Below are 26,650 nucleotides of genomic sequence, written 5' to 3' on the forward strand. Positions count from 1 at the left end.
CTACTGACCAAATATCTACATCCTGATCCTTTTGGTTACTCAGAACAAGTCGTTTAAAATTGTTCAATACAATTGACCCCCTGTGACCTTGAATATGAGTGGAGGTCATTCATTTGAACAAACTTGGTAGCCTAACATCCCAGCATGCTACTGGCCAAATACCATCACCCTGGACATTTAGTTAGTCAAAAGAAGTTGTTGAAATTGTTTAACCCCCTGTGCCCTTGAATATGGGTGAAAGTCGTTTATTTAACAAACTTGGTAGCCCTTCATCCCAGTTTGCTTCCGGTCGAATATCATCACCCTATGCCTTCTGGTTATTAAAAAAGAAGTTGTTTAAAGTAAAAAACTTCGGGCCAGGTGAGATCAAAAACGAAGTGATAAAGCACCTATTTAAAAGAATGATCATTCATGACCATTTCGTCCATTAAGGATTGACTGTTTTAGTAGTTTTTCTTTATTGCGGTCAGACTAAGTATTTTCTCCTGCTCCAATCATGCGTGAACACCTTAGCCATATACTGTTCAAACATCTCAGCTACGGTTGAATTTTGACGCCGTTGGAATTTTGTTTTGACTCTCAAAATATTTCCATTCGGACCAAAATTCAACTTAAACTATTTACATATTCTATCGGCAGGGCATTTGCACGCGATTTGAACAGCCAAAAAATTGGGAATCACAGCCTAAAAACATCCTTATGTACATCTGTTCGTGAAATCAAGCCATAAAACCAATAATAATTATTATAGTCTACTGATGAAAATATGCAGTTTGGTTAAATCTTGCATAACAATGTTGAAAAATTAATCTGTAAACGGACAGGCGAGGTACGACACACCATTGCGTAAATTCATGCTGCTTCTGCTAACTCCAAACTCCAGCAAGACGAAGTCGGATTCAGAACATTATGTTTATTAATGATAAAAAACAACTTGTATATCAACATCTCTAACTTGATTTTAATTTAACTCTAAACCACGCTTCTTGCATTCCAGGCCGCCATCCCGAGATTATATCTGTAGGAAGGAGAACGTCCCGCTGAGCTGTGGCACGCGCTCCAAAGTAACCACACTTAACAGCTGTTTCCAAGATGAGGAGAGTTTAATACGGAAACATGCAGTACCAGCAAAGCTAACGTTAAATACATGCAGAAATACCACCACACCTTCACAAGATGACACAAATGTAGGGCTGTTATATGTTTTATTACTTGTTTATTTAGATACAAACTAATTAACATTCTGAATGAAAAAAATCTATCACATAAATTATGATACTAGCAGGCATGAAATTTTGTTCAGAGATTATCATACTATGACGTCACAATCACGTCACACTCCATCGTTCTTCATCGGTTATTTCCGGAAGGATGAAAAATATCCGAAAAATATTGGAACTGATGTCCGTTGCATTTATCTCTTTGTCGGTACTTTTGTTTCAGTTTTTGCCACAGGCACAAAAAGTAAAAACGCGGATATTTTCTGAACATCCTTTTTGTCATCAACCAGGTTCTATTAATATATCTTCAAAAAGAGCCGCATTAAACCAATAGGTCAACGTGTACATTTATTTTTCATCGTCTAAAATTTCATCAGCTTTTGATTTCCATTTGTTGAGAATATGAACGAAATAATTAAAAATTTTGAAAGTCTGGTTATAGTCTCTAAATAATTTATGTATGCATCACCACTCATAAAAGAAACAATGGATAATTAGTTAATTATGTCGAAATCAACAATAATTGTCCAGAGAACCAACCCGAGTTCAACGCCCCTTTTCAGCAACATATTACTTTTGTCACAACGCGTGCCAATTTATAACTAGTTACAGACAGAAACTGTTTAATCTTATTTGGCATCTTTATCTGTCCAACCTCGGTGACAGTTACAAAATTCGAAATTCAATCCGGTGTTTCAGGATGGAACAGGAATTGATACTACATATCGATATAACGACAATCTCAGTTACATCAAAGTATCATATTGCTTTTTTTATTTCTATTTCTTTAACTAACATCTCTCTACACTAACTTACAATTATCGTAAAATATGTAATAAGCACTTTTTTCTATAGCAATTACCCAACAGGTTTTTTCCCCAACTTATCTCTATCATTCTTTTTGTGCCATGACGGAAGCACGCAGAGAGTATCTGGAGAAAACCCGCGGTGACCAGGATTGAATCCGGCCATCTTGGTGAAGGCGAACGCACTATCCACTGAGCCAACCCATCCTATACGTTACGCACAAGAACAAATACATACTTTAGCTTTGACTGGAAGAAATTGGCGTCATTGATTAAAAATTATATTGTGAATACATTTTTACCAATCATCAACGATACAAACAAAGAGGCCCATGGGCCTTAGTGGTCACCTGATATGTTTATAGAGAGAGTTGATTTTGTTTTTAACACGAACAGAAATATTATTCAGCGACAAAAAACAATAAAACCACCTTATTCAATATCTAGCATACAGATTTAAGACTAAAAAGTATTTGAAACTAGCACCTCTGATTCTAAACAAGGAAAATGAAGAAATTTTAGCACATTGACTCCTTTGGGCCCCACCCTACAGCCCTTGGAGGTAGGGCTGGCTCAAAATGTTCAAAGTATCAAACTGTCAACTCAGGGTTTTAATTCCAATCAAGTTATTAACATGTAATATTCAAAGTATCATTTGTCATTATAAACCATAATAAATTTTGCCCCCCCCCCCCGTCTCCTTCCCCAGGGGGTAAACGTGAGATCCTAGAGTCATAAACCTTAAGACCCTTCCATCTATGAAGAGTGTTTGATTCTACCATATCTTGGTCTTTGAGAAGATTTTCTTTTGAAATTTCAGTCAATTCAACCCTTTTTGGCCCCACCCATCAGCCCCGGGGGGTCAGTCAGGGCTGATATGTGCATACCATCAAACTGCCATCCAATACTGATAATGCTAACCCAAATTGAATTACTTCCAATGAAAATTAAACAAATGTTGGTCCAACATGTGATTTCCCTGTATAAACTATAGTAAAGTTTACCCCTCCCCAGGGGGAAACGTGAGACCCCAGGATTATGAAATTCACAATTTTGGTAGAGCACCTTAAGACCCTTCCATCTATGAAGGGTATTTGATTCTACCGTATCTGGGTCTTGAGGAGAAGATTTTTGAAATTTCAGTCAATTTGACCCTTTTTGGCCCCACCCATCAGCCCCGGGGGTTCAGTCAGGGCTGATATGTGCATACCATCAAACTGATATCCAATACTGATAATGCTAACCCAAATTGAATTACTTCCAATGAAAATTAAACAAATGTTGGTCCAAAATGTGATTTCCCTATGTAAACTATAGTAAAGTTTACCCCCTCCCCAGGAATACACGTGAGATCCCAGGGTCACGAAATTCCCAATTTTGGTAGAGCACCTTAAGACCCTTCCATCCATGAAGAGTGTTTGATTCTACCATATATGGGTCTTGAGAAGAAGATTTTTGAAATTTTAGTCAATTTGACCCTTTTTGGCCCCGCCCCTCAGGCCCCTGGGGGCCGGGGACCAAACTGGCAGTTATTTTTGTTGACCCCCTCCTCAGGGGGAAACGTGAAGGTTTCTGCAAAAATTTCATTGCAATTGGTTCAGGGGTTTTGGAGAAGAAGTCGAAAATGTAAATTGCTTACGGACGCACGACGGACGACGGACGACGACGGACAAAAGGCGAGAGAGAAGAAATATAATCATGATCTCGCTTCTTGGTATGCGAACTTTCTGTAAACGGAATTGCTATTTTTGTTACAGTCCAACGAGTAACACATTGACAGTTTCGAATGATAAACATAAAAGCCAACCCAATCACTCACTACCATATTGTTGTACGATAAGAATTTAATGAAATATCAATTGGGGCCCGGAGAGGTTCGGCCAATGAAACCTTGGCAAGTTCGGCCCATGTAACACGTAAAAAGTCGTAAAATTGACGGTAAAATCTGACGTTGCATACTTTATGACGTCATAATTAAGCTGATTTCAATAGGGGCGAACTTACCGAACGCCTGTCCAAATCTTTTCACGCACCTCAGACAGAGATATCCCACGTCATACCCCATGCTAGATTTTTCTATCTCGTCCGATCTGTCTTGTACCTTTACGTGACATTTCGCGAAATTTTTACACTGCGATGTATTCATCCGCGCGTTAACTGCTTGAAATTGACAATTTGCATTATAGATGTTCTGTTTTGTCGTTATATGTATAGTTTAAATGTTGTTAGATATTTTATGTTGTAGATAAGATATAATATACACTGTGAAATACTTTGAAATCAATGTAAGGACGGACTACATTTTTACGAGGAAACATTCAAACGTAGCTTTAGTAGTGAAGAGGTCACTGTCATTTGAGGCCAAAGGCGGGATACTTTTAGTTTTTAGCAAAATTGAAGAGTTCTTTTAGAACTAAAGGGGACAAGAGAAAAAATCAGTCTCGGGCTAAGATTCTTTAACATCCCATTTTGTTACAGAATCTTAACACTCGACTGGGATAACCCGATCTCGCTCAGTTACAGGTAAAACAAATATTAATCCCGTGGCGGGGCTCGTTCGGCAATCCGATCCTCCGACAGGGAAAATTAAATGATGTTCTAAAACGGACTTGCTGCCATTCTTTCAGAACGAACTTAAATAACAAGAGGCCCAAGAGGGCCTGTATCGCTCACCTGAATATTTAAGCAGTCATAGCAAAATATTCTCATTAAATATTATATTGCACTAAGAATATTTCCCTCGCAAACTTTGTTGGCTCCATCTGTTGAAAACTACCAGCAAAATACTATTATAAGATTCTATGCTTTTTGATTCTTCTTCAAAAGTTGCTTGACATATTTTTTCCCCTGTGATCTTGTTAGTAGGTCAATGTCATTTTCCTTCTCGAATTGGTTAGCTCTATTCCAAAAAGCTACCAGGCAACTCTTATGAATCCATTCCTTTTAGTCCTCAAGAACCAATCCACTAAAATGTTGTTGACCTCTGTGACCTCTAAAGTAGGTTGAGGTCATTTTCATTTGCAAACTTTGGTGAGCTCTATCCCAGGAAGACATCAGCCAAATATGAAGATAATATACCTTTCAATTCTTCAGAAGAAGCTGTTTGAACTTTTTGACATATTTGAACGCTGTGACTTTGAAAGTAGGTCAAGGTAATTTTCATTCTCATACTTTGTTGGCCTCTATCCCAGGAAGTCACCAGCCAAATATGAAGATTCTATACCTTTTAGTTCTTCAGAAGAAGTCGTTTGAAGTGTCTAACATATTTGACCCCTGTGACCTTGAAAACAGGTCAAGGTCATTTTCATTCTCGAATTGGTTAGCTCTATTCCAAAAAGCTACCAGCCAAATCTTATTAATCCATTCCTTTTAGTCCTCAAGAACAAAGCCACTAAAATGTTGTTGACCTCTGTGACCTCTAAAGTAGGTTGAGGTCATTTTCATTTGCAAACTTTGGTGAGCTCTATCCCAGGAAGTCACCAGCCAAATATGAAGATTCTATACCTTTTAGTTCTTCAGAAGAAGTCGTTTGAAGTGTTTGACACATTTGACCCCTGTAACCTTGAAAGTAGGTCAAGGTCATTTTCGTTCTCAAACTTTGTATGGCTCCTACCAACGAGGCTTTCAGCCAAATATAATGACTCTAAGCCTGTCCGTTCTTCAGAAGAATTTGTTTAAAGGAAAAGTTGACGGACGAGGACGGACGACGGACGGCCGGCCGGACGACGGACGCCGCACCATGACATAAGCTAACTTGCCCTTCGGGCAGGGGAGCTAAAAATGGGCCGAACTTGCCCCGGTCTCCCCTATTGTTATATCGGCCTTAATCTCATAGGAGGTTATGTTTTATTATTAATACTCGACTAGCCGACTTTAAGTAAAGTTTATCTTACCTCATTCTGAAAGCAGTATTCTGAATCGGTAAATACAGAGATCAACAAAAGCTACGCTCTATTAAGCCTTTGCCTTTTCATATTATTTGTTTAATGTTATTGTCGTTGTATTTACGGGAGCATGTGTTTATATTTGATTTATGTTATTGTTATGTGTTTACGGAAGCCTGTGTTTAAATTTATTCTATGTTATTGTTGTTGTATTTACGAAAGCCTGTGTTTATATTTGTTTTATGTTATTGTTCTGTGTTTACGGGAGACTGTGTTTATATTTGTTTTATGTTAGTGTTGATGTGTTTACGGAAGCCTGTGTTTATATTTGTTTATGTTATTGTTGATGTGTTTACGGGAGACTGTGTTTATATTTGTATTATGTTAGTGTGGATGTATTTACAAGAGACTGTGTCCATTTTTGTTTTATGTTATTGTTGATGCGTTTATGGGAGACTGTGTTTATATTTGTTTTATGCTATTGTTGTTGTATTTACGAGAGACTGTGTTTATAATTGTTTTATGTTATTGTTGTTGTATATACGAGAGACTGTGTTTATATTTGTTTTATGCTATTGCTGTTGTATATACGGGAGACTGTGTTTATATGTGTTTATGTTAGTGTGGATGTGTTTACGGGAGACTGTGTTTATGTTTTGTTTCATGCGGGAACATCGGGAGTCAGTGGTGACACATGCCGTATGGGTGAGTCACGGCGCAGGCATCCGGAGTGAGGAAAACCGCATACCATACTGTTAGGTCACGGCGGAAGCACACGGAGTGAGTTGTGACGCATGCCGTACGCGGAGTCACGGCGGGAACACCCGGAGTCATCAGTAGTGACGCATACCATACGACTGAGTCACGGCGTTAGCACCTGGAACGTGTAGTGACACATGCCGTACGCAGAGTCACGACGGGAACACCTGGGGTCAATACTGATACATGCCGTATGGGTAAGCCACGGCTGATGCTTACGGAGTGAGTGAAACCGCATACCATACGTGTGAGTCACGGCTGGAGCATCAGAAATGAGTAAAACCACAGACCATACGTGTGAGTCATGGCGTGATCACCAGAAGTGAGTAAAACCACATAACGTACGGATGAGTCACGACGGGAGTACCCGGAGTGAGTAAAGAAGCACGCCGCACGCCAATACCATTCACAGGAAGTAGCCGTACACATGTTTTGTTTGCATTGCGTACCAAAAGAGACTGGTGGTAATATCTTGTGACGCAAAACACGACCTGTTCATAAGAAAAAAGGTATTCTGGTACCATTTGGAGCAAGATGTCGTGGTCATCATATCGAGCAAGGTTTGTTGCGAAATGAAAACCTTGCTATAAAACGTGACATATCCTCGCTAAATCGTATCGACATACTGGCTTTGATTTCTGTCATTAGAGATGAAGAAAATGCCCAACAAAATAAACGTACTAATTTCGACTCACCACATGCTCTTTCGGATGAAGATTTCATTATCTTAACTGGACTCAGTGTTCAACATTTTTACGAATTGTGTATTCGTTTCGGTGGTTCCGTACAAAAACAGGAGCATTAAATATTGTGTCGGCATCTTTCTTACTAAACTAAAGGGTGGCATGTCAAACAAGATCCTATCAGCAGTGTTCAGCATTGGTAAAGATTCTATTTGACGTGCATTCTATTCTATTATATTCCTTGTCATCGACAAGGACTGCACTTATGAACGACTTTGTTTGATCTTGGCTTTCAACGTGTAAATCGACAGGATTTCATCTCAAAACACACAAGGCCACTAACCCAAACATTGTTTGGAGGACTAATGGAACCAGTCAGTTTTGTGATTGACGGCACCTATATAGTCTATGTTCCAAAGGAGGAGCTACAATATACATAAGCACCGTCCATTGATGTTCGTCACAACAACAGGTTACATAGTAATTGTATTAGGACCTTACTTTGCAGATTCGAAAAACAATAACGCCAGCATCCTGAATTAGATTTTAAATTCCTACATTGAAGAGATCAAGGGATAGATTCAGGAAAATGGTGTGTGTGGTTGACAGAGGTTTTAGGGATTCTCTGGACCTCATGAAATACTTAAGAATACAAACAGAGATGCCATCTTTTGCAAAAAAAAACCAACAACAACACACAGTTGGAGAAAGCAACGCTCCCCGAGTTGTTACAAAAATAAGGTAATATCTTATTATGATTGATACTTGACTGGCTTCACTAATTAAATGTATATAACCTATAAATGTATAATTACTTATTTGTCTAAATGTCACTAAAATGGTAAGAGGACACTCCCAGTGAGAATAGCATATAGTAAAGTACAATTTCAGAAATTGATGTGCATGAACTTATCTATATAGAAGAAAGTTGACAAAGTTTAAATCAAACTTACTTTGATAAAGCTTATGTCAAATGCATCGTTACACTGTATGTATCAGTCAAATTAAAAATGCATCAATTTACTATCTTTCAGGTGGGGCGTATAGGCTGTTAACTAGCGGTTAACTGGAACGTGTGCTGCCAAACTCCCAGATTCCATACGTTGGAGATATCGTACAAATTGTGTGTGCAATCTGCAACAAGTTCTGTGCACCAATTAGCACGAAAGATGCAGAGAAAGATCAACTAATTGATTCAAATATGCATCTGTCAAAGAAACAGAACACTCTCCAGAGGAACGAATTGACCGAAATGTCTTGCCAATCGACCAAGCATGTGGCAGAGGATGGACACTAGCAGTACTATTGACTTCCCTGTTATGACGGAAGAAGACATGAGGACCTGTTGGGACTTGCTCCCATGTTGCTTCAGTGGTGTTGTATATGGGATTGCAAGTCATTTGGACAACATTTTTGACTTAGGCAAGGACTCGACACAATATTTGCAAAATCTTAATTGTTCTCATCCTCTTAGTAAAACGACAAATAAAATATCAATACAATAAGAAAGCAACAAACAAGATGTTTAAAAAATCGATGTTTTTTTTCTATTTTCCCCCCATATTAACATATGAGTTTATAACTTGTAATATCCAACACCAGTGTCTCCATTGTAAAATATTTCATGTACCGTTGCTATGATGTGGATTTGGTTGCTAAGACAAGACATGGTTTCTGTAGAATATCAACTATATGTTGTTTCTGCTACCTTCATATTTACTGTAATGTTATCATTTAATCGTGTAATATCAAACACTTTCTGTGTCCATTTGAAAGCAATTATGTACCGTTGCTATGGAGAAACCTTGGTTGTTAATGCGTTGCTAGGAAAAATCAAAATGATGTTTGGTCACATTAAAATATACTCAAAGATTCTTTAAAACTAAACACTAGTCATGCTAAAATGTATAAACTATTTCGAACAAACAACTTTTATAAAATATTATAATACGTAATTAAAGATAATTCAAATGTGCAAGTAGAATGTATATACTAGGTTGGTTTACAGGTCTGTTGCTAGGAAACGCGATGTAGGAATTCTTTGAAACTGTTTTTTCTTTTTATAAATCTCATATGTCCATGTAGGTATTGTATAAAAATTGAGAAAATCTAAGGTGGGGCCAAAAATGGCCCTTAATGCACCTCTGGTCGTCAACAACTGAAGACTTTGACGCTCTTCCGTGCCCTAAAATCTGTCAGCTATGGATCCAGACAGTTGTCACAAGTGTTTAACTTCAAGTATTAAAGCTATTAGCTCAAAGGTTTAGTAATAATTAAGCATTGAACTGTTTTTGTATGGTATTTATGATCTATTTGAATGACACAGCTTTGCAAGCAAACAACATAATGCCAGAGCAATGTGTCAGTTCACGTATGTAACGACCGCGTCACTACCAGAGCATTATGTCAGTTCGCTTATGTAACGACCGTTATGAAAGAACAAAAACGTTCGAAGGGTTACTCAGATTCAGTAATTTAAAATTCAAAAGTTATGAAAAAAGAAGAAAAATAGTGTTGTTCACCGTGTATTTTCTAAATCTAGTTTTGATATCTAGCCACTGAAACTACATTATCCTAGCAACCAGCACTACCGTACTTACCATCGTTACGACTCGTTTCGACTGTTTTCTCTATTGTAAAGCATTCAAACATGTTTTTGGATGTAAATATAAGGATTGACCTTCATATTGACAACATATGAATACATTCTTTATTGAGCGCGAACGCGTACCATAAAATTCGTTTGTTGCCAACTGCGTTCATAATATCGTATACGCCGTAAAAATAAAAATCAATCCTTATGATTAATGACAACAAGATGCCCAATGGGCCTGCATCGCTCACCTTAATCACATCTTACAATTGTTACCTTGAAATACAGCTTACATGCAAAATATCAGTGTTTAAGTCATTCTCTAAGTAATTCAAAAGAATATGTTAAACCATTTAAACACATTTGACCCTGATGACCTTAAAAGTCAAACAATGTCATTAAACTTTATAACCCTTCATCCCAGCATGCAACTTGCCAAATATCATCACCCAAGATCTTTTGTTCATTAATCTGAGGTCACCTTCAGCCTGTCCGTTATTAAGAAGAAGTTGTTTGAATAATTTTACATATTTGACCTCAGAGACCTTGGATATTAGTCAATGTCATTTCATTTGAGCAAACTTGATAGTCCTTCATCCCAGCATGCTATCTATCTATCTATCTATATGCTTTATTCCACAGAGACCAAAATGGCTTTAATGCGGAGGGGTTAAGTACGCATGCGATACCTAGCTATATAACTATATAGCCAGATATCATCGCCTTGGTAATTTTGATTTTCAGAAAAAGTTGTTTAAAGTTTATATTCAAACAATCGACCCCACTAACCTTGAGAGTTTGTTAAGGTCATTTATTTGAATTGAGTGGTCGGGGGTGCAGTGGATAGCGCACTTGCCTTTCACTAAGGCGGCCGGGGTTCGATTCCCCGATCGAACGTGAAAAGGTTGGGGTCACATGTTCGACCACGTGGATTTTATCCGGGTACTCCGGTTTCCCCCCAAACTAGGACCCCCACGCGCTAATATCCGGGCCAACAAGAGTGATTAATAAAAGTTGAAATAACTTGTTTCATAATTGTTGTAAAATAAATAGTATATGTATATTTTATTTGAACAAACTTGGCAGCCATTCATCTCTTCGGGCCAGGCGAGCTAAAACACCCAAAGATACTAGCAGTAATCGATATAACCTTTGTATATCATCTCATTTTGCTTCGTTCTATTTTGTATCAAACGAACTTCTGGAGGTCAATAGTTTATTTCGTTTCGGTTCCTTTTATTTCATAGTAGGCAACTCTACTGTGCAACATATCAGTTGAATTATTCCATTAGTTACATCTAGCGAATCAATATTAAGATTTAATTCAGCGATCTGAGGACAAAAACTGTTTCACGTTTTTGTTTTCCAGTTTTGTGTGGCTGGTGTTTCTCAACTCAATTTGTCCATTTCTTATGCCATAATTATATCAACCTTTACAACTTTTTAAATATTAACGGGAGAGTCTTGATGTAATAATAATACCAATTTCATAGACACAAAACCCTTTTTAAGATTTATAACCACCAACGTAATGTCCGTTCATGTATGTTTAATGTACCAGCCTACTTATGGCATGCTACTTACCTTGGTTTTACGTAGTCGTATTACTGCCACTGCAATAACAAGTGTCACAGTGATACAGAAACTTTGAATTCCTAGCGGTATGCCACGTAGTAAAATATTATAGTCTGCCATACAAGGCGTGCTATCAACACACTGTGTACAGCCACGGAGACACGGCACACACTGAAATCCTTCTCCTGTGAAGTTGGTTCCATTGTTGAGTTTTTCCAAATACACACTTTCTAGCATAGATCCCGAGTAAAACTGACCGTCATTACTAGTATTAGGAAAGTAGAATCCTGTCCGACATACACACACGTAACTCCCTAATGCTAATCCTTGGCCCGGTTTATGTTCACACTGAAAATGAAGAACATTTAATGTTAAGCAAGTGATCTTAAAAGGATCTTGGATCCCACCATGAAAGGATCTTTACCAGATCTACAAAAAGATTAACTTTTACCTTTTTTGCTTTTCATTTTCCTTACAAATGTAACTACTCAGACCCATTTTGGAATCCTAAACGGGAATCTTGTACATTACTTTAAACCTTGTAGTGTCACACGATATTTGCTACTATTGCAAACGTTATTGGATAAGAATTTAATAATTATATGCAAAATGCTATAAGGATATTGTTAATAAAAAGACCAAGGGGCACATATATATAAAAATTAAGAAAGATCCCTCCAGTACTTTCTGAGGAGCTCAATCGAGATGACAAAATAGAATTGTCGAAATCCAAGATGGCCACCTGTCTGCAATCTTTTTATCTCAAAAATAAAACATGCAAAATTAAAGACCAAGAGGAACATACAAATTAAATTTGAGAAAGATTCCTCCAGTACGACTGAGAAATAGTGATAACAATACTTAACTGTCAAATTCAAGATGGCCACTATCGGCCATTTTGTTTTCTGATCAGTCTCAAAAATAAATAAATAAATCTGCACAACTAGGGACCAAAGGGACGACAGGCCATTTGATTAGGCCATCATTTGATGATGGTGGGCTACAAATTATATATATAATGTATGACATCTTTATTACACGAATGCAGAGCCTTTGCGTTGGAAGTAAAGAGTTACGAATACACTTCAGGAACGAACATGATGATTATTAACTTCATCCATCGTACAAACGACAACCAACTGTCGATCTCGACAAATTAAAGTTAACAAATTCTGAAGAACAAATCTTCAAAACCTTATATAACACTTACAATTTTATCTCATGCGTACCATTCCGGACGGTTATCCGTCAAATAACATTCACGCAGCAAAAAACTACACACTAGTGGGTCAGGTGAGATCCTTACATAATTCCAGATGAATTCAAAAAGAAATTGGTTCCTGTGTAGTTTCACTGCGTGTATTGGTTTCTGTGTAGTTTCACTGTGTATTGGATTTTGTATAGTCAATGCGTGTATTGGTTTCTGTGTAGTTTTAATGTGTATTTGTTTTTGTGTAGTTAATGTGTATTTGTTTTTGTGTAGTCAATGCGTGTATTAGTTTCTGTGTAGTTTCACTGTGTATTGGATTTTGTGAAGTCAATACGTGTATTGGTTTCTGTGTAGTTTTAATGTGTATTTGTTTTTGTGTAGTTAATGTGTATTTGGTTTTTTTTGTAGTCAATGCGTGTATTGGTTTCTGTGTAGTTTTAATGTGTATTTGTTTTTGTGTAGTTAATGTGTATTTGTTTTTGTGTAGTCAATGCGTGTATTAGTTTCTGTGTAGTTTCACTGTGTTTTTGATTTTGTGAAGTCAATGCGTGTATTGGTTTCTGGATAGTTTTAATGTGGATTTTTTGTGTGTAGTCAATGCCTGTACTGTGTGTTGGTTTTTGTGTAGTCAATGCGTGTATTGGTTTCTGGTTAGTTTTAATGTGTATTTTTTTGTGTAGTCAATGCGTGTATTAGTTTCTCTGTAGTTTCACTGTGTATTGGTTTCTGTGTAGTTTCACTGTGTATTGATGTCTGTGTAGTCATTGTGGGTTTTTGTTTTTGTGTAGTCAATGTGTGTTTTTGTTTCTGTGTAGTCACTGTGTGTTTTTGTGTGGTCAATGCGTGTTTTGGTTTCTGTGTAGTCGATGCGTGTATTGGTTTCTGTGTAGTTTCACTGTGTATTGATGTCTGTGTAGTCATTGTGTGTTTTTGTTTTTGTGTAGACAATGTGTGTTTTTGTTTCTGTGTAGTCAATGCGTATATTGGTTTCTGTGTAGTTTCACTGTGTATTGATGTATGTGTAGTCAATGTGTGTTTATGTTTCTGTGTAGTCAATGTGTGTTTTTGTTTCTGTGTAGTTTTAATGTGTATTTGTTTTTGTGTAGTCTATGCGTATATTGGTTTCTGTGTAGTTTCACTGTGTATTGATGTCTGTGTAGTCAATGTGTGTTTTGTTTCTGTGTAGTCAATGTGTGTTTTTGTTTTTGTGTAGTCAATGTGTGTTTTTGTTTCTGTGTAGTCAATGCGTGTATTGGTTTCTGTGTAGTTTTAATGTGTATTTGTTTTTGTGTAGTTTCACTGTGTATTGGTGTCTGTGCAGTCAATGTGTGTTTTTGTTTCTGTGTAGTCAATGTGTGTTTTTGTTTTTGTGTAGTCAATGTGTGTTTTTGTTTCTGTGTAGTCAATGCGTGTATTGGTTTCTGTGTAGTTTTAATGTGTATTTGTTTTTGTGTAGTTTCACTGTGTATTGGTGTCTGTGTAGTCAATGTGTGTTTTTGTTTCTGTGTAGTCAATGTGTGTTTTTGTTTTTGTGTAGTCAATGTGTGTTTTTGTTTTTGTGTAGTCAATGCGTGTATTGGTTTCTGTGTAGTTTTAATGTGCATTTGTTTTTGTGTAGTTTCACTGTGTATTGGTGTCTGTGCAGACAATGTGTGTATTGGTTTCTGTGTAGTCAATGTGTGTTTTTGTTTTTGTGTAGTCATTGTGTGTTTCTGTTTCTGTGTAGTCATTGTGTGTTTCTGTTTCTGTGTAGTCAATGCGTGTATTGGTTTCTGTGTATTCAAAACGTGTATTGGTTTTTGTGTAGTTTCACTGTGTATTGATGTCTGTGTATTCAATGTGTGTTTTTGTTTTTGTGTTGTCAATGTGTGTTTTTGTTTCTATGTACTCAATGCGTGTATTAGTTTCTGTGTAGTTTCACTGTGTATTGATGTCTGTGTAGTCAATGTGTGTTTTTGTTTTTGTGTAGTCAATGTGTGTTTTTGTTTCTTTGTAGTCAATGTGTGTTTTTGTTTTTGTGTAGTCAATGTGTGTTTTTTGTTTCTGTGTAGTCAATGCGTGTATTGGTTTTTGTGTAGTTTCACTGTGTATTGAAGTCTGTGTAGTCAATGCGTGTATTGGTTTTTGTGTAGTTTCACTGTGTAATTAAGTCTGTGTAGTCAATGCGTGTATTGGTTTCTGTGCAGTATGAATGTGTATTGGTTTTTGTGTAGTTTCACTGTGTATTGAAGTCTGTGTAGTCAATGCGTCCATTGGTTTCTGTGTAGTTTGAATGCGTATTTGTTTTTGTGTAGTTTCACTGTGTATTGAAGTCTGTGTGGTCAATGCGTCTATTGGTTTCTGTGTAGTTTGAATGTGTATTTGTTTTTGTGTAGTTTCACTGTGTATTGAAGTCTGTGTAGTTAATGCGTGTAACGGTTTCTATGTAGTTTTAATGTGTATTGGTTTTTGTGTAGTTTCATTGTGTATTGAAGTCTGTGTAGTCAATGCGTGTATTGGTTTCTGTGTAGTTTGAATGTGTATTGGTTTTTGTGTAGTTTTACTGTATATTGAAGTCTGTGTAGTCAATGCGTGTATTGGATTCTGTGTAGTTTGAATGTGTGTTTGTTTTTGTGTAGTTTCACTGTGTATTGATGTCTGTGCAGTCAATGCGTTTTTTTTGTTTCTGTGTTGTTTCACTGTGTGTTTTGGTTTCTGTGTTGTTTCACTGTGTGTTTTGGTTTTTGTGTTGTTTCACTGTGTGTTAGTTTCTGTATAGCAACTTCTGATTTAAGTTTCTGTGTATTTCCTTTTTGTTTTAGATTTTTTTGTGTAGTTACAATTTATTTTAGTTTTTGTGTAGTTCCTTCCAGTTTTAGTTTTTGTATAGTTTCAGTTTGTTTTAGTTTCTATGTAGTTCCTTTTTCTTTTAGTTTCTGTTTAGTTACATTTGTTTTAGTTTATGTGTAGTTACAGGTTGTGTTAAATTCTGTGTACTAACAAATTTGTTTAGTACCTGTGTAGTTGTTGATTATTTTAGTTTCTTTGTAGTTGCAGTTTGTTACGGTTTATGTGTAGTTCCTTCTTAGTTTTTGTTTAGTTACAGTTTATTTAAGTTACTGTATAGCTGCAGTTTGTTTTTATTTCTTTGAAGTTGCATTTTTTTGAATTCCTTTGTTTTGTTTTAGCTTTTGTATGGTTATATTTTGTTTTAGTTTCTATGTAGTTCCTTCTTGTTTTAGTTTCTGTATAGTTCCTTCTTGTTTTAGTTTCTGTATAGTTACATTTTGTTTTAGTTTCTGTGTTTTTCTTTTTGTTATAGTTTTTGTATAGTTACATTTTGTTTTAGTTTCTATGTAGTTCCTTCTTATTTTAGTTTTTGTATAGTTCCTTCTTGTTTAAGTTTCTGTATAGTTCCTTCTTGTTTAAGTTTTTGTATAGTAACATTTTGTTTTAGTTTCTATGTAGTTCTCTCTTATTTAAGCTTTTGTATAGTTACTTTTTGTTTTAGTTTCTGTATAGTTCCTTCTTGTTTTAGTTTTTGTATAGTTACATTTTGTTTTAGTTTCTGTGTATTTTCTTTTAGTTATAGTTTTTGTATAGTTACATTTTGTTTTAGTTTCTATGTAGTTTCTACTTATTTTAGTTTTTGTATAGTTCTTTCTTGTTTTAGTTTCTGTATAGTTCCTTCTTGTTTTAGTTTTTGTATAGTTACATATTGTTTTAGTTTCTGTGTAGTCCCTTCTTGTTTTAGTTCTTGTATAGTTTCAGTTTGTTTTAGTTTCTGTGTATTTTCTTTTTGTTATAGTTTTTGTATAGTTACATTTTGTTTTAGTTTTTGTATAGTTACATCTTGTTTTAGTTTCTGTATAGTTCCTTCTGGTTTTAGTTTCCGTATAGTTACATATTGTTTTAGTTTTTGTATAGTTCCATATTGTTTTAGTTTCTGTATAGTTCCTTCTTGTTTTAGTTTTTGTATAGTTACATTTTGTTTTAGCTTCTATGTAGTTCCTTCTTATTTTTAGTTTTTGTATAGTTTCAGTTTGTTTGAGTTGCTATGTAATTCCTTCTGATTTTAGTTTTTGTATAGTTCCTTTTCGTTTTAACTTGTGTATAGTTACATTTTGTTTTAGTTTCTGTGCATTTTCTTTTAGTTATAGTTTTTGTATAGTTTCAGTTTGTTTAAGTTTCTGTGTATTTCCTTTTTGTTATAGTTTTTGTATAGTTACATTTTGTTTTAGTTTCTGTGTATTTTCTTTTAGTTATAGTTTTTGTATAGTTACATTTTGTTTTAGTTTCTATGTAGTTCCTTCTTATTTTAGTTTTTGTATAGTTCCTTCTTGTTTTAGTTTCTGTATAGTTCCTTTTTGTTTTAGTTTTTGTATAGTTACATTTTGTTTTAGTTTCTATGTAGTTCCTTCTTATTTTAGTTTTTGTATAGTTCCTTCTTGTTTTAGTTTCTGTATAGTTCCTTCTTGTTTTAGTTTTTGTATAGTTACATTTTGTTTTAGTTTCTGTGTAGTTCCTTCTTGTTTTAGTTCTTGTATAGTTTCAGTTTGTTTTAGTTTCTGTGTATTTTCTTTTTGTTGTAGTTTTTGTATAGTTACATTTTGTTTTAGTTTCTGTGTATTTTTTTTGTTTTAACTTTTGTATTGTTACATTTTGTTTTAGTTTCTGTGTAGTTCCTTCTTATTTTAGTTTCTGTATAGTTCCTTCTTGTTTTAGTTTTTGTATAGTTACATTTTGTTTTAGTTTCTGTGTATTTTCTTTTTGTTTTCGTTTTGTATAGGTACATTTTGTCTTAGTTTCTATGTAGTTCCTGCTTATTTTAGTTTTTGTATAGTTCCTTCTTGTCTTAGTTTCTGTATAGTTCCTTCTTGTTTTAGTTTTTGTATAGTTACATTTTGTTTTAGTTTCTGTGTATTTTCTTTTTGTTTTCGTTTTGTATAGGTATATTTTGTTTAATTTTCTATGTAGTTCCTTCTTATTTTAGTTTTTGTATAGTTTTAGTTTGTTTTAGTTTCTATGTAGTTCCTTCTCATTTAAGTTTTTGTATAGTTACATTTTGTTTTAGTTTCTGTGTATTTTCTTTTTGTTTTAACTTTTGTATAGTTACATTTTGTTTTAGTTTCTATGTAGTTCCTTCTCATTTAAGTTTTTGTATTCTTGTTTTAGTTTCTGTATAGTTACATTTTGTTTTAGTTTCTATGTAGTTCCTTCTTATTTTTAGTTTTTGTATAGTTTCAGTTTGTTTTAGTTGCTATGTAATTCCTTCTGATTTTAGTTTTTGTATAGTTCCTTTTCGTTTTAACTTTTGTATAGTTACATTTTGTTTTAGTTTCTATGTAGTTCCTTCTCATTTCAGTTTTGTATAGTTTCAGTTTGTTTAAGTTTCTGTGTATTTCCTTTTTGTTATAGTTTTTGTATAATTACATTTTGTTTTAGTTTCTGTGTATTTTCTTTTAGTTATAGTTTTTGTATAGGTACATTTTGTTTTAGTTTCTATGTAATTGCTTTTTATTTTAGTTTTTGTATAGTTCCTTCTTGTTTTAGTTTCTGTATAGTTCCTTCTTGTTTTAGTTTTTGTATAGTTACATTTTGTTTTAGTTTCTATGTAATTGCTTTTTATTTTAGTTTTTGTATAGTTCCTTCCTGTTTTAGTTTTTGTATAGTTATATTTTGTTTTAGTTTCTGTGTATTTTCTTTTTGTTATAGTTTTTGTATAGTTACATTTTGTTTTAGTTTCTGTATAGTTCCATCTTGTTTTAGTTTCTGTATAGTTCCTTCTTGTTTTAGTTTCCGTATAGTTACATATTGTTTTAGTTTTTGTATAGTTCCATATTGTTTAAGTTTCTGTATCGTTCCTTCTTGTTTTAGTTTCTGCATAGTTTTTCTTGTTTAAGTTTTTGCATAGTTACATTTTGTTTTAGTTTCTATGTATTTTCATTTTGTTTTAATTTTTGTATAGTTACATTTTGTTTTAGTTTCTATGTAGTTCCTTCTTATTTTAGTTTTTGTATAGTTCCTTCTTGTTTAAGTTTCTGTATAGTTCCTTCTTGTTTTAGTTTTTGTATAGTAACATTTTGTTTTAGTTTCTATGTAGTTCCCTCTTATTTAGATTCTTGTATGGTTTCCTCTTGTTTCAGTTTCTGTATAGTTCCTTCTTGTTTTAGTTTTTGTATAGTTACATTTTGTTTTAGTTTCTGTGTATTTTCTTTTTGTTTTAGTTTTTGGATAGTTACATTTTGTTTTAGTTTCTGTGTATTTTCTTTTTGTTTTAGTTTTTGTATATTTACATTTTATTTTAGTTTATATGTAATTCCTTTTTCTTTTAGTTTCTGTATAGTTTATTCTTCTTTTACTTTCTGTTTAGTTCCTTCTTGTTTTAGTTTTTTGTATAGTTACATTTTGTTTTAGTTTCTGTGTATTTTCTTTTTGTTGTAGTTTTTGTATAGTTACATTTTGTTTTAGTTTCTATGTAGTTCCTTCTTATTTTAGTTTTTGTATAAGTCCTTCCTGATTTAGTTTTTGTATAGTTCCTTCCTGTTTTAGTTTTTGTATAGTTCCTTCTTGTTACATTTTGTTTTAGTTTATGTGTATTTTCTTTTTGATGTAGTTTTTGTATAGTTATAGTTTGTTTTAGTTTCTATGAAGTTCCTTCTTATTTTAGCTTTTGTATAAGTCCTTCCTGATTTAGTTTTTGTATAGTTATATTTTGTTTTAGTTTCTATGAAGTTCCTTCTTATTTTAGTTTTTGTATAGTAACATTTTGTTTTAGTTTTTTGTATAGTTACATTTTGTTTCAGGTTCTGTGTAGTTCCTTTTTGTTTTCGAGTTCCTTCCAGTTTTAGTTTTTGTATATTTACATTTTGTTTCAGGTTCTGTGTAGTTCCTGTATAGTTACATTTTGTTTAGTTTCTGTGTATTTTCTTTTTGATGTAGTTTTTGTATAGTTATATTTTGTTTTAGTTTCTAGGTGGCTCCTTCTTGTTTGAGGTTTTGTATGGTTTCAGTTTGTTTTAGTTTCTGTGTAGTGAATAGGTTCAGTTTGTTTTAGGTTCTATGTAGTTCCTTCTGATTTTAGTTTTTGTATTGTTACATTTTGATTCAGTTTCTGTGTATTTCCTTTTTGTTTTAATTTTTGAATAGGTTCCTTTTGTTTTAGTTTTTGTATATTTACATTTTGTTTCAGGTTCTGTGTAGTTCTTTTTTGTTTTCGTTTTTGTATAGGTACATTTTGTTTTAGTTTATGTGTATTTTCTTTTTGTTTTCGTTTTTGTATGGTTACATTTTGTGTTAGTTTCTATGTAGTTCCTTCTGATTTTAGTTTTTGTATTGTTACATTTTGATTCAGTTTCTGTGTATTTCCTTTTTGTTTTAATTTTTGAATAGGGTCAGTTTGTTTTAGTTTCTATGAAGTTCCTTCTTATTTTAGCTTTTGTATAAGTCCTTCCTGATTTAGTTTTTGTATAGTAACATTTTGTTTTAGTTTATGTGTATTTTCTTTTTGATGTAGTTTTTGTATAGTTATATTTTGATTTAGTTTCTGTGTATTTTCTCTTTGTTTTCGTTTTTGTATTGTTCCTTCCTGTTTTAGCGTTTGTATAGTTCCTTCCTGTTTCAGTTTTTGTATAGTTATAGTTTGTTTTAGTTTCTATGAAGTTCCTTCTTATTTTAGCTTTTGTATAAGTCCTTCCTGATTTAGTTTTTGTATAGTTATATTTTGATTTAGTTTCTGTGTATTTTTTTGTATAAGTCCTTCCTGATCTAGTTTTTGTATAGTTCTTTCTTGTTTTAGTTTTTTGTATAGTTACTTTTTGTTTTAGTTTCTGGGTATTTTCTTTTTGTTGTAGTTTTTGTATAGTTATATTTTGTTTTAGTTTCTGGGTATTTTCTTTTTGTTGTAGTTTTTGTATAGTTATAGTTTGTTTTAGTTTCTATGTCGTTCCTTCTTGTTTGAGGTTTTGTATAGTTCCTTCTTGTTTTAGTTCTTGTATAGGTTCAGTTTGTTTTAGGTTCTGTACAGTTCCTTTTCTTTTTGTTTTCGTTTTTGTATAGATACATTTTGTTTTAGTTTGTAGGTAGTTCCTTCTTATTTTAGATTTTGTATAGTTCCTTCCTGTTTTAGCGTTTGTATAGTTCCTTCCTGTTTCAGTTTTTGTATAGTTATATTTTGTTTTAGTTTCTGGGTAGTTCCTTTTTGTTTTCGAGTTCCTTCCAGTTTTAGTTTTTGTATATTTACATTTTGTTTCAGGTTCTATGTAGTTCTTTTTTGTTTTCGTTTTTGTATAGTTACTATGTAGTTCCTTTTTCTTTTAGTTTCTGTATAGTTCCTTCTTGTTTAAGTTTCTGTATAGTTCCTTCTTCTTTTAGTTTCTGTGTAGTTCCTTCTTGTTTGGGTTTTTGTATAGTTTCAGTTTGTTTCAGTTTCTATGTAGTTCCTTCTTGTTTCAGTTTTTGTATAGTTATCTTTTGTTTTAGTTTCTGTTTATTTTCTTTTTGTTTTAACTTTTGTATAGTTACATTTTGTTTTAGTTTCTGTATAGTTCATTCTTGTTTTAGTTTCTGTACAGTTCCTTTTCTTTTTGTTTTCGTTTTTGTATAGTTGCATTTTGTTTTAGTTTCTATGTCGTTCCTTCTTGTTTGAGTTTTTGTATAGTTCCTTCCCGTTATAGTTTTTGTATAGTTATATTTTGTTTTAGTTTCTAGGAAGTTCCTTCTTGTTTGAGTTTTTGTATAGTTACGTTTTGTTTCAGGTTCTGTGTAGTTCTTTTTTGTTTTCGTTTTTGTATAGATACATTTTGTTTTAGTTTCTAGGTAGTTCCTTCTTGTTTGAGTTTTTGTATAGTTACGTTTTGTTTCAGGTTCTGTGTAGTTCCTTTTTGTTTTCGTTTTTGTATAGTTACATTTTGTTTTAGTTTCTAGGTAGTTCCTTCTTGTTTGAGTTTTTGTATAGTTTCAGTTTGTTTTAGTTTCTATGTAGTTCCTTCTGATTTTAGTTTTTGTATAGTTTCAGTTTGTTTCAGTTTCTATGTAGTTCCTTCTGATTTTAGTTTTTGTATTGTTACATTTTGATTCAGTTTCTGTGTATTTCCTTTTTGTTTTAATTTTTGAATAGGTTCAGTTTGTTTTAGTTTCTGTACAGTTCCTTTTTGTTATAGTTTTTGTATAGTTACATTTTGTTTAGTTTCTGTGTATTTCCTTTTTGTTTTAATTTTTGAATAGGTTCCTTTTGTTTTAGTTTTTGTATCGTTACATTTTGTTTTAGTTTCTGTATAGTTCCTTCTTGTTTTATTTTTGTATAGTTACATTTTGTTTTATTTTCTGTGTATTTCCTTTTTGTTTTAATTTTTGAATAGGTTCAGTTTGTTTTAGTTTCTGTATAGTTCTTTTTTGTTATAGTTTTTGTATAGTTACATTTTGTTTTAGTTTCTGTGTAGTTACTTCTTGTTTTAGTTTTTGTATAGTTACATTTTGTTTTAGTTTCTATGTATTTCCTTTTTGTTTTAATTTTGAATAGTTTCAGTTTGTTTTAGTTTCTGTATAGTTCCTTCTTCTTTTAGTTTCTGTGTAGTTACTTCTTGTTTTAGTTTTTGTATAGTTACATTTTGTTTTAGATTCTGTATTCCTTCTTGTTTTAGTTTTTGTATAGTTACATTTTGTTTTAGATTCTGTATAGTTCCTTTTTGTTTTAGTTTCTGTGTATTTCCTTTTTTTTAACTTTTGTATAGTTTCAGTTTGTTTTAGTTTCTGTATAGTTCCTTCTTGTTTTAGTTTCTGTATAGTTACTTTTTGTTTTAGTTTCTGTATAGTTCCTTCTTGTTTTATTTTTGTATAGTTACATTTTGTTTTATTTTCTGTGTATTTCCTTTTTGTTTTAATTTTTGAATAGGTTCAGTTTGTTTTAGTTTCTGTACAGTTCCTTTTTGTTATAGTTTTTGTATAGTTACATTTTGTTTAGTTTCTGTGTATTTCCTTTTTGTTTTAATTTTTGAATAGGTTCCTTTTGTTTTAGTTTTTGTATCGTTACATTTTGTTTTAGTTTCTGTATAGTTCCTTCTTGTTTTAGTTTCTGTATAGTTCCTTCTTGTTTTAGTTTCTGTATAGTTCCTTCTTGTTTTAGTTTCTGTATAGTTCCTTCTTGTTTTAGTTTCTGTATAGTTCCTTCTTGTTTTAGTTTCTGTATAGTTCCTTCTTGTTTTAGTTTCTGTATAGTTCCTTCTTGTTTTAGTTTCTGTGTAGTTACTTCTTATTTTAGTTTTTGTATAGTTTCAGTTTGTTTTAGTTTCTGTATAGTTCCTTCTTGTTTTAGTTTCTGTGTAGTTACTTCTTATTTTAGTTTTTGAATAGTTTCAGTTTGTTTTAGTTTCTGTATAGTTCCTTTTTGTTTTAGTTTCTGTGTAGTTACTTCTTATTTTAGTTTTTGTATAGTTTCAGTTTGTTTTAGTTTTTATGTAGTTCCGTCTTATTTTAGTTTCTGTATAGTTCCTTTTTCTTATAGTTTTTGTATAGTTACATTTTGTTTTAGTTTCTGTGTATTTCCTTTTTGTTTTAATTTTGAATAGTTTCAGTTTGTTTTAGTTTCTGTATAGTTCCTTCTTCTTTTAGTTTCTGTGTAGTTACTTCTTGTTTTAGTTTTTGTATAGTTACATTTTGTTTTAGTTTCTGTGTATTTCCTTTTTGTTTTAGTTTTTGTGTAGTTACGGCTTATTTTGGCTTTGTTGTGGGTACATATTTTGTAATATACCTACCTGAGTGGTTTCCGGGGGACATTTGTCAGAGAAGGAGAAGAGGCCGTGATCTGTATTACACTGGTTGACGTCGCGACTATCCAGGTCAATGTCTACAGTAACCACACCACTGCAATAAAAAAGCATAGACAATTTACTAATGTTCTCACTACATATCATTTCCTAAGTTCACAAGTCTACAGGACTTTACATCTATAATGACATTAACTTTATTCACACAAGAACAAACGTAATGATTATAAAAGAAAGAAAAAAAATGCAACATTACAATATTGAAGTCAGAAGTTCAGTCCGTCTGTCCTGGAAACAAAATTAAAAGGAAATTCGTTGTAATTCTGCATTGGTTGGGTGGTGCAAATGTTTTTTAAGACAAATGACCTCTGTAAAAATTGAATATAAGTCGTGTTCATTCATTTGAACAAACTTGGTAACCCTTCATCCCAGGATGTTATCGGCCAAATCTCAACATCCCGGGCCATATTAGTTATATGCCAATGTCTGATTTTATGGACATCCTGTGATAGAAGACTGTATTGAATGGCCTCAAATGCTGGTTTTCTAATTATATCCAAAGTGTTGGCTAATCATGAATACATTAATAAATAAATAAATGAAAATAAACGATAAACACTGTGCCTTTCGTCTCCTTTCTCCTTTCTAGCGGCTGAATTTCATGACTTATCAGACAATTACAGTTGGCCATTTTGTGTATTTAAGCACGTTATTAAATATTTAAGCATGATCCTTACCGTTCTCAAATATTGAGCCAGTTCTCAAATTAAAATTTGAGAATGCATACTTAAGAACCTTTGAGATACACTTTTTAAAGTATATGCTTAAAGTTAAGCATATGCTTAAAATTAAGCACTAAGAATGGGTTTAAAAAGTTTCGAGATTCTGTGTCAGTGTTTATAATAATCATGAGGTGTATGTCTGTGTCAGTGTTTATACTCCTATACCAGGTGTATATCTGTGTCAGTCTTTATACTCCTACACCAGGTGTATATCAGTGTCAGTGTTTATACTCCTACACCCGGTGTATGTCTGTGTCAGTGTTTATACTCCAAAACCAGGTGTATGTCTGGGTCAGTATTTATAATAATCATGAGGTGAATGTCTGTGTCAGTGTTTATACTCCTACACCCTGTGTATGTCTGTGTCAGTGTTTATACTCCAACACCAGGTGTATGTCTGTGTCTGCATTTATATCCCTACACACGGTGTATGTCTGTGTCAGTGTTAATAATAATCATGAGGTGTATGTCTGTGTCAGTGTTTATACTCCTACATCAAGTGTATGTCTGTGTCAGTGTTTATACTCCTACATCAAGTATATGTCGGTGTCGGTGTTTATACTACTACACCGGGTGTATGTCTGTGTCAGTGTTTATACTTCTACACCCGGTGCATGTCTGTGTCAGTGTTTATACTCCTACATCAAGTGTATGTCGGTGTCAGTGTTTATACTCCTACACCCGGTGTATGTCGGTGTCGGTGTTTATACTCCTACACCGGGTGTATGTCTGTGTCAGTGTTTATACTCCTACATCAAGTGTATGTCTGTATCAGTGTTTATACTCCTAAACCAAGTGTATGTCTGTGTCATTGTTTATACTCCTACATCAAGTGTATGTCTGTGTCAGTGTTTATTCTCCTACATCAAGTATATGTCGGTGTCGGTGTTTATACTCCTACACCGGGTGTATGTCTGTGTCAGGGTTTATACTTCTACACCCGGTGCATGTCTGTGTCAGTGTTTATACTCCTGCATCAAGTGTATGTCGGTGTCACTGTTTATACTCCTACACCCGGTGTATGTCTGTGTCAGTGCTTATACTCCTACATCAAGTCTATGTCGGTGTCGGTGTTTATACTCCTACACCGGGAGTATGTCTGTGTCAGTGTTTATACTTCTACTCCCGGTGCATGTCTGTGTCAGTGTTTATACTCCTACACCAAGTGTATGTCTGTGTCAGTGTTTTTTACTCCTACCCCCGGTGTATGTCTGTGTCAGTGTTTATACCCCTATACCAGGTGTATGTCTGTGTCAGTGTTTAAACCCCTACACCAGGTGTATGTCTGCGTCAGTGTTTATACTCCTACATCAAGTGTATGTCTGTGTCAGTGTTTATTCTCCTACATCAAGTGTATGTCGGTGTCAGTGTTTATACTCCTACTCCCGGTGTATGTCGGTGTCGGTGTTTATACTCCTACACCGGGAGTATGTCTGTGTCAGTGTTTATACTTCTACTCCCGGTGCATGTCTGTGTCAGTGTTTATACTCCTACATAAAGTGTATGTCGGTGTCAGTGTTTATACTCCTACACCAGATGTATGTCTGTGTCAGTGTTTATACCCCTATACCAGGTGTATGTCTGTGTCAGTGTTTAAACCCCTACACCAGGTGTATGTCTGCGTCAGTGTTTATACTCCTACATCAAGTGTCTGTCGGTGTCAGTGTTTATACTCCTACACCAGATGTATGTCTGTGTCAGTGTTTATACCCCTACACCAGGTGTATGGCTGTGTCAGTGTTTATACTCCTACATCAAGGGTATGTCTGTGTCAGTGTTTATACTCCTACATCAAGTGTATGTTCGTGTCAGTGTTTATACCCCTACACCAAGTGTATGTCTGTGTCAGTGTTTTTTACTCCTACACCCGGTGTATGTCTGTGTCAGTGTTTATACCCCTACACCAGGTGTATGGCTGTGTCAGTGTTTATAATCCTACATCAAGTGTATGTCTGTCTCAGTGTTTATACTCCTACATCAAGTGAATGGTTGTGTCAGTGTTTATACTCCGACACCAGATGTATATCTGTGTTTATACCCCTACATCAGGGCATGTCTGTGTCAGTGTTTATACTCCTACATCAAGTGTATGTCTGTATCAGTGTTTATACTCCTAAACCAAGTGTATGTCTGTGTCATTGTTTATACTCCTACATCAAGTGTATGTCTGTGTCAGTGTTTATACTCCTACATCAAGTGTATGTCTGTATCAGTGTTTATACCCCTACATCAGGTGTATGTCTGTGTCAGTGTTTATACTACAGCATCAAGTGTATGTTTGTGTCAGTGTTTATACCCCTACACCAAGTGGATGTTTGTGTCAGTGTTTATACCCCTACACCAAGTGTATATCTGTGTCAGTGTTTATACTCCTACATCAAGTGTATGTCTGTGTC

General features: G+C 33.8%; 1 protein-coding gene across 1 annotated transcript in view; it reads right to left on the minus strand.

Annotated features, from left to right (window-relative positions):
* Window positions 1-23,662, minus strand: part of LOC110462382 (probable G-protein coupled receptor 158) — a 40,637-nt gene extending 16,975 nt beyond the window's left edge. Inside the window, exons 1-2 of the mRNA XM_021516321.1 lie at window positions 23,461-23,662; window positions 11,530-11,868 (exon numbers count right to left, since the gene is read on the minus strand). Of these exons, the coding sequence (XP_021371996.1) occupies window positions 11,530-11,868; window positions 23,461-23,619 (498 nt within the window). The 5' untranslated portion in view covers window positions 23,620-23,662. The remainder of the gene's footprint in view (window positions 1-11,529; window positions 11,869-23,460) is intronic.
* Window positions 23,663-26,650: the final 2,988 nt, after the last annotated feature.

The sequence above is a fragment of the Mizuhopecten yessoensis genome, unplaced genomic scaffold (assembly GCF_002113885.1).
Source record: "Mizuhopecten yessoensis strain PY_sf001 unplaced genomic scaffold, ASM211388v2 scaffold10777, whole genome shotgun sequence".
Classification (NCBI taxonomy): domain Eukaryota; kingdom Metazoa; phylum Mollusca; class Bivalvia; order Pectinida; family Pectinidae; genus Mizuhopecten; species Mizuhopecten yessoensis.